Below are 7,410 nucleotides of genomic sequence, written 5' to 3' on the forward strand. Positions count from 1 at the left end.
AACCTTTTTTAGCTTTTAAATTTTGGGCTCTCATTAAGGCACATGAAAATAAAGGATTCTTAGGGTATAAGGCATAATACAAGTCAAGACGCTTTCAAGTCAATTCCAAGCTTTAATGTTTAAGAAATGATTTTAACTTTATTTAAAATAAGAGTTTTATTAATCTTAATTTTTAGGATTGAATTTAAGCATTTATAAATAAAAAAATTTATTAAAAAAATATATTATTATTATTATATTAAAGTTATAAAAATATAATAAATATTTTTTAAAATAAATTTTTATTATTATTAAGGCTGAAGTTAATAAAATCTTTAAAATAAAATATAACGTTTTGATGCCTATTAAGTTAGAAAAGAAAAATGAAAAAAAAAAAGATGGGAAAAGAAAACTTAAAATTGAAGATAGGTGATCATATTTTTATACGGACGAAACAGTTAAAGGATTTTCCAAATTACGAATTATTGATCTTGAGCTGCTAAAAAAAATTGGGGTGCTGGGGAACCCGTATGAATATTACTAAAAGACTTGCTAGAAATTGTAATTATTACTCATACAAGAAAGTTGCCAGAAATTTTGGAGAACTATCACTTTTGTTATAATATTGTTAGAAATGTTTTTATGCATACGAAGATAGTAACTTGAGATTCAAAAACAAAACTAAGCAAAAATTATGCAAAAGATGTTTTATGACGAGTCAATAAGACACAATCACTTTAAAGACTAGGAAATTAATTTATAAATTAATAAATAAAAAACAAGTGTAAATTACGTTAAAAATATGATAAAAATGTATTAATACTTTTCAATAATTTTTATTTTTATTTCTAAACCAGTACCTTTGATCAGCAATTAGCATTTCCCATTTTAAAAAGGCTTGGAAAATAAATATCCTTTAGCCACGTATTAAACAGGGCTTAAAAGCCCAAAACAAAACAAAAACCTAGATTACAAACCTAAGATACTAATAATGCAGAGAATCCAGCCTTAGAAAAAGCACTAGGGAAGGAATATAACATTTATTTACACGCAGGTAAAACTTTTTCATATGAAAAAACATTTTTCTACTTGGCTTTTCGAAGAATTCACTGATCAAATTAATAAAGGAATTCCTTTTCTTGAAAGGAAAAAATATGTTTACTTATAAAATTGTTATAGTTAAATTAAATGGCCAATCCCTATGACTTCAATTTAAATTAGATGAAAGAAAAACCTACCTTGGATTTGGCTCACACGAGAAAACTCGTATATCACAACCTTACTAAATTTTTGGTCATAAAAACTTAGTAGTAAACGAAAATAAAATATCCCTAGAAAGAAGAATGCATCAGAGTGCACAAGTTAATTGATAAGCCAATTGCCTATTTACAACTAGTTGCTTTCAGAATTAGGTGGAATACCACAATATTATGCACAGGTACACCATTCATAGACCCCAAAAAAAGAATAAAGGAACTGGGATTCTTCTTAGGCACCCTTGTCTATCCTTGTCCCCCCACCATCATTGCTGCAGTGTAACCACTGGACTTGGATCATGGCCATTGATAACAATCCACCACCGACAACAAATTTCTTGACTTGGCTCCATTTGCCACAATATGGAACAAAAAAACCTGTGACAGTGGATCACAACTTGAAAGCCACTCTTGCCAATTAGCTAGCTAATGCTTCTTTATAACACACAAGCTAAAATAATATTAAAGTAAATGCCTCACAGAGCCTTTGTTCTCAGAGGCATAATAATAATGATAATGAATACAATATATGCTGATGATAGATGTCAAAGGCATGGAACTAGTCCCCAATGTAGCATAGTGAACAAGGAGACCCTTAATTAGTTAATAAGAGTAATAGGGAAGGTGGATATGTATTATAGCACAGTGCTAATCTAAGGGAAATGCCCTGATGAAAAATTAGAGGGCAAAACTATATTGGATTATATTAAGCTTTTCTATTGTATAATCTCATCTTCAAATAATACCAAGTGCAGTTGAAATCATCATCATCATCATGTCTTGCTCTTATATTTTCTTTGTTTCAAATCAACCACAATCACTGTGATGTTATCTTTGCTTCCTTTCTGAAGCGCGCGGTTTGACAGGCACTCGACTGCTGCTTGTGCAGCAGGATCAACTCCCTCTCCCCTTTCTGAGAGTAGTTCCATGCCATTTTTCTTGTACCAGAGAAGTATTCGTCTCCTAGCGAGGTCACACACCTCTTCATTCGACATAACATCCCACAGACCATCACTGGCCAAAATGAGACATTCATCATCCTTTGTGCGTGGAAGAAACGTAACTTCTGGTTCTGGAATAATCCATGGCTTCAAATATCTATCACCTGAAAGTCATAGCGAGGATAAGCAGAAATAATTTTTCAGCTGAATAAACACTGCATAATAATTGCAGGATTAGACAAGCAAGTTGATCATCATTTTGCATGACAAAAAAATAAACTTGTACGCTGTAGAGCAAACAAAAATGATGCTAAAGCATTATCCATTCAAATCTAAACTAAATTTGAGTATTTAATCCTCTTAAGACCTTTGGTGCAGTGTTAGACATTTAAAATTTTGATATTATCCTACTACTACAAATAATTGGTGCCAAAATCAGTGACAAAAAGAAAATAGTCATTGCATAGAACAAAAAGATAGCAACTGTTTTCAATCAGATGTATAACTTTCATTATTAGAACAAAAGAACAAGAGTCTTGTTTCACTTGCGATCAAGCCCCATGTGCATACAGAAAGGTGCAACATGAAAAGGAGTGTATGAAAGGAGGCACTAGAGCTCCTACTTCAAAATTGCCTCTGCCAACCTTTGGCCTGAGAAATAACAAAGCTAAATTGCCTATACTGGTATATTTTCTGTGAGCTTATTACCTAAATGTGCAAATAATCATAATCTCTTGCCATAATACATGAAAGCCTTGTTTTGTTATTGTTAGCTCTGGATTCTTGACATCTAGTTGTCAAATTATCATCTTTGGGCTTAGCTTAACAAAACCTAACAAAGTCAGTATAATGAAAACCAAAAATAAAGCGCAGAGGAGCTTATAGCTTCATGATGTGTAGTTTATGTTCCAATAATTATTGCACATTCGAGAGCAAAAGGGCTATGTTCATATGTTTTAGAAAGAACTGGAAGGAATGGAAAAAATTTTCTTCCCTGTGCTTGGAGGATTAATAAGGGAATAAAGGGAAAGGTAAACGGTCTATGTATAAGATTTCAATATAACCCTTGCAAACTTCAAAGTAACCCAAACTTGTGAGGTGAAAATTTGTAGATGACAAATTTTTAAAATAAAAGTAAAGATAGTCTCTCCCATTATTCCAATTCATAGGGGAACAAAAAGTTATTTTCAGAGGAATGATTCCCCTCACATTCAATTCCGTCCCACAGATTAAATTCCTAAATCAGGGAATTATTCTCTTTCATTCTGTTCCTTTTACATCTCCTTCACTGCCCCTCATTCAAACATATTCTTAAATGATTTTAAAAGATAAATTTATAATCCTGCTATAATATTAAAAAAGTAAGTACAGTTTCCTACTATTCATTTTCAGATAAATACGAAACTATCTTCTAAATATTAGCAGCATCCAACTAACTCAAGTTAAAAAAATAGCTTACAACAATAACAACAGCAACAAAGTCTTATCCCACGAGGTGTGTTTGGCTACATGGATCACTCAAGATCATCATACTAGCTTACTTGTCAAAAAAATGAAAGGAAGGAGTTCTCACCTTTTCACTATTACTGTTAGACTAGATATTTATGTATTTCAAGTAAATCAGATCCATTAGAGATTAGAGTACAAACATGCAATTAGCATATATTTTTCCATTGGTAAAGATAATAACAACTAACGTTTTGAGAGAGGGAAGTCCTTGTAATCACTCCCACAAAAGGACTTCAATGAAACTCAAACTAGCCCACAAGAGAGCCACCCCAAAGAAAGTAAAATTTAAGATTAAGGAATTACATACCAATAGACCTTGACATTGCAAGAACACCAAATACACGATGGCCATTCCATTGAATCACCTTTCCTCCAGCTGCCTCAATTCTTGCATATTCATCATCTCGGTTTGGCTAACATACCACAACAAAAAATCAGTCAAAATTTTAAGATTTTAAACATGGCCCAAAACTACAAATTGAGTAGCTTACTTTATGGTCCACTGATAATGCCATGGGTTCTTTGCCACGACATAAAACCGCTCTTGAATCACCACAATTTGCAACTATGATATGAGATGAACAGATTACAGAAACAACTGCAGTGGAGCCAACAGTTTCTGGGGCAACGGGTTCATTACCAACTTTTCCTCCAACTTCAGCATCAACCTTCAAGAAACAGTTGGTGAAAACTTTTTTCCACTGATCTTGACAACCATCCTTGATACTTCCACTAATTAGACCTTCTTTGACAAATTCTATTTCCTCAGCCAAGGACAAGTGGATACGATCACGACAATACTTTGCCACCTAAACGAGGAAAGCAAGCTCTGTTGAAGGGTACTAGAGATAAAGCTAAAAACATTGGACACAAGAATCATAATAATAAAGAATAAAAATAAACTTAACCTGAGAGCCACCATGGCCATCATAGACTCCAAAGAAATGGGTCATCTGCTGACTAAAACACTTGTTCATTCCATCAAGCACCTGGTCACCAACTAGCATTTGAATGGGAATTTTCAAAAATCGAGGAACAGTGGCAAATGCATCTTCCATCTCAGGTCTTCTTCCACAGAGAGATATGAATCCCCAAAGTGGAGTATAATCCAATTCAAAAACACTCCGACCAACAGTTCCACTCACACCCTTTTCCTGAGGGAACTGATTAAGAACAACTGTAGAAGGCTTTGGGCAAGATCCAACTCCAGTCTCTTCTTCAAGACTCACTGCCACAGCAAGAGGTTCACTCATAATATCGGTGTCAGCATTCGACTCCCCCAAGCCAACTGCCTGGGGGGCAACAATATTGACAGCACAGATGCTCTTCTCTACGTCTGTGGAACACGGTGTCCCAACATCTGAAGCGGCATCAAAACTGAAGGACTCCTCTCCACACACACTACTGTTCTCACTGACTGCCGAAAGAGAACATGAGCTATCAACAACCTGGTCACCTTCCAATGACAATGAATCATCCTCCTCAATTAACACTTCATCACTGGCAACCAAAGAGCTTCTATTTTGGGATATCATATCCAATAAAGGACTCTCTCCTTCCCTATCCTGTTTTGGTGGCACAGCTTCAGTAATACCAACTTCATCCTCCAAACTGCAACTATTATGACAATCATCAGAACCTATAACCGTGGAAACAGTCACAGAATTAGATAACAGCCCTGTATCTGCCATCAGCTTAAATCCGGATACATCCATGTGGGTAGCTGTGGTTGGGTTATCACAGACCAAATTACCTACTCTTAATGGCACTGCAACCACGAACGACATCACCTCCATCAAAATCCCTATCTAGGTAGGACAAAAAGTTACCGTCCCACCCCCCTTCTATCACAAAACCTGTCATACTCCAACTACTTGATCACCTCTTTTTCTGATTGAATAGGATCTTAGAATGTGAAGGGTGGCATTTTCCATTCCTAAGATGCCCTATAAGACAAAAGAGGAGCCAAATTCGGACTAGCCAAAGGCATGAATCAGCTAAAAGGTATTGAAAGTGAAATGGGGTAGTCAGATCTGGTCAACATCAACGGATCCCAACTTCCATTTCTGGAAATGTTAATCATAAATAGCTATGACACACACCCTTTTCAAGCATTATCAACTGCTCCTCTGAACTCTCCTCTATCTACCTTTGTCAACTCTAGTGAGAGAAAAACACCCTGAAAAACATTATAACCAACAAAAAAAAAAACAAACTTTATCTGCACAATAACATATTGCACTCACAAAGACTAAATCCCACCAATTAAAAAGAACCAAACTTCAAAAAGAAGGAAAAAAAAACAACACCCCTTATCTCTAAACACATGAAAGAAGAAATAAGTCATGAGAAAGAAACCCAGAAAAGGTAAAGTCTCAAGAATCACAAGGAAACCATAAAAAGATGACACCCTTTTCCACATACCAACATGAGTTGCCTGGATCTGAGGAAACACATCACAAGCTCACGCCCTCTCTAGTAATAATTATTACTACAAAATCAATGAACAAAAGAAGGTATAAGAAGTGAAAAGAAAAAACAAAAAAAAATATTGAAAAAAAAAAAGATTAGTTACTACCTAATTTTGTCAACGGTGTAGGGTCTGGTTCCTTCCCTTCTCACTCTCTTTTCTCTCTCTTATTTCTTCACACTTTGACACCTGAAACCCATGGATTGAAAAAAAAAAAAAAAAAGGAACAACGCATCATTAACAACAAAAGCCAAGAAATGGGTGTTTATTTTATTTTAATTTTCTCCTTAACCTTGACCCATTAAATAATAACAGCTCGGCTATGTTCCTTTCTTTGATTATATTCTCTATGTACACATATATTATATGATATGATATTATGCATACCTGGTGTGGTGTGGTGTGGTGTGGTGTGGGGTGGGTGGATGGGTGTTGGGAATTGGAAGCACAGGGGGAAGCGAGAGAAATATGAACCCAATTTTTTATATATAGAAAATGAATACAAAAATATGAAATTTTCACAGGTAGGAAATTGTTTTGGAAAGGGCAAGGAACAACAAAAAGTAGCTGATGTTTATTAGACATGTTAAAAGGGATGAAATATATAAAAGTTTTTCTAAATTATTTAATAGGATAAATAATTTTATTTTAAGCAGATTAATAACTTTTTAATATAAAAAATAAAGACATAATATATAATTTTATTTAGTATAGAATTATTTATTGGATAGAATGAGTTATATAAATTTTTGTTCAATATAAAAGATAGTTAGAATGGCTTACATTGAATTTATGGGGAAAATTATAATTTTTAACTTGTTTTTAATAAAATTTACAATATAATTTATTAGAATTAATTTTTATTTTAAAGTTTTTGAATTAAATTTATGTCATAAATTTTATATAAGAATTTATTAAATAAATATTTAATTAAACTGTCTATCTAAATATATTTTAAAATAAAACAAATAGAAAGATAAAATGATATATTTTAACTTTATTAAAAGGATAAAATAATTATAAAGAAAAAAAATACACACGGACACAAAACGGAGTGTTTCATTTGATTTTTGGGAAGTGTGGTAAGAGAGAAGGAAGACAGTGGACAGATGTCAAATCCTGAAGAGCATATTAAAGGATCTCCACTCATCTATCCATTCATCAACCCACTGAATGCTGCCTTGGCTTTTCAACCCTCAATCCGATTGTCATGTTTTATGATGGCATGCTGTGTACCTGTGCCTATACGTTTTTT

General features: G+C 33.8%; 1 protein-coding gene across 7 annotated transcripts; it reads right to left on the reverse strand.

The window, feature by feature from the left end:
* Positions 1 to 1,289: 1,289 nt before the first annotated feature.
* On the reverse strand, positions 1,290 to 6,657 carry LOC113846026 (protein phosphatase 2C 16-like). Of its 7 annotated transcripts, XM_027473829.1 has the most exons (8): positions 6,543 to 6,614; positions 6,264 to 6,344; positions 6,110 to 6,176; positions 5,788 to 5,845; positions 4,594 to 5,682; positions 4,177 to 4,494; positions 3,993 to 4,098; positions 1,290 to 2,340 (listed from the first exon to the last, which is right to left on the reverse strand). In XM_027473829.1, the coding sequence occupies exons 5-8, from the start codon at positions 5,479 to 5,481 to the stop codon at positions 2,009 to 2,011; spliced, it is 1,644 nt and encodes a 547-aa protein (XP_027329630.1). In that variant the 5' UTR covers positions 5,482 to 5,682; positions 5,788 to 5,845; positions 6,110 to 6,176; positions 6,264 to 6,344; positions 6,543 to 6,614; the 3' UTR covers positions 1,290 to 2,008. The 7 variants fall into 7 exon arrangements, with proteins under 7 accessions (XP_027329630.1, XP_027329627.1, XP_027329629.1 ...); XM_027473826.1 differs by having other exon boundaries at positions 1,297 to 2,340; positions 4,594 to 5,864; positions 6,543 to 6,630; XM_027473828.1 differs by having other exon boundaries at positions 1,323 to 2,340; positions 4,594 to 5,661; positions 5,788 to 6,176; positions 6,543 to 6,613.
* Positions 6,658 to 7,410: the final 753 nt, after the last annotated feature.

The sequence above is a fragment of the Abrus precatorius genome, unplaced genomic scaffold, assembly GCF_003935025.1.
Source record: "Abrus precatorius isolate BTA unplaced genomic scaffold, Abrus_2018 Scaffold8, whole genome shotgun sequence".
NCBI lineage: Eukaryota > Viridiplantae > Streptophyta > Magnoliopsida > Fabales > Fabaceae > Abrus > Abrus precatorius.

Coding starts and splice junctions, on each gene's coding strand:
- LOC113846026 (XM_027473829.1), bottom strand. CDS start 5,481: ATGGAGGTGATGTCGTTCGTGGTTGCAGTGCCATTAAGAGTAGGTAAT. Junction 4,495..4,593: donor ATGGCCATGGTGGCTCTCAG/GTTAAGTTTATT, acceptor TTCCTCGTTTAG/GTGGCAAAGTATTGTCGTGA. Junction 4,099..4,176: donor CATTATCAGTGGACCATAAA/GTAAGCTACTCA, acceptor GTGGTATGTTAG/CCAAACCGAGATGATGAATA.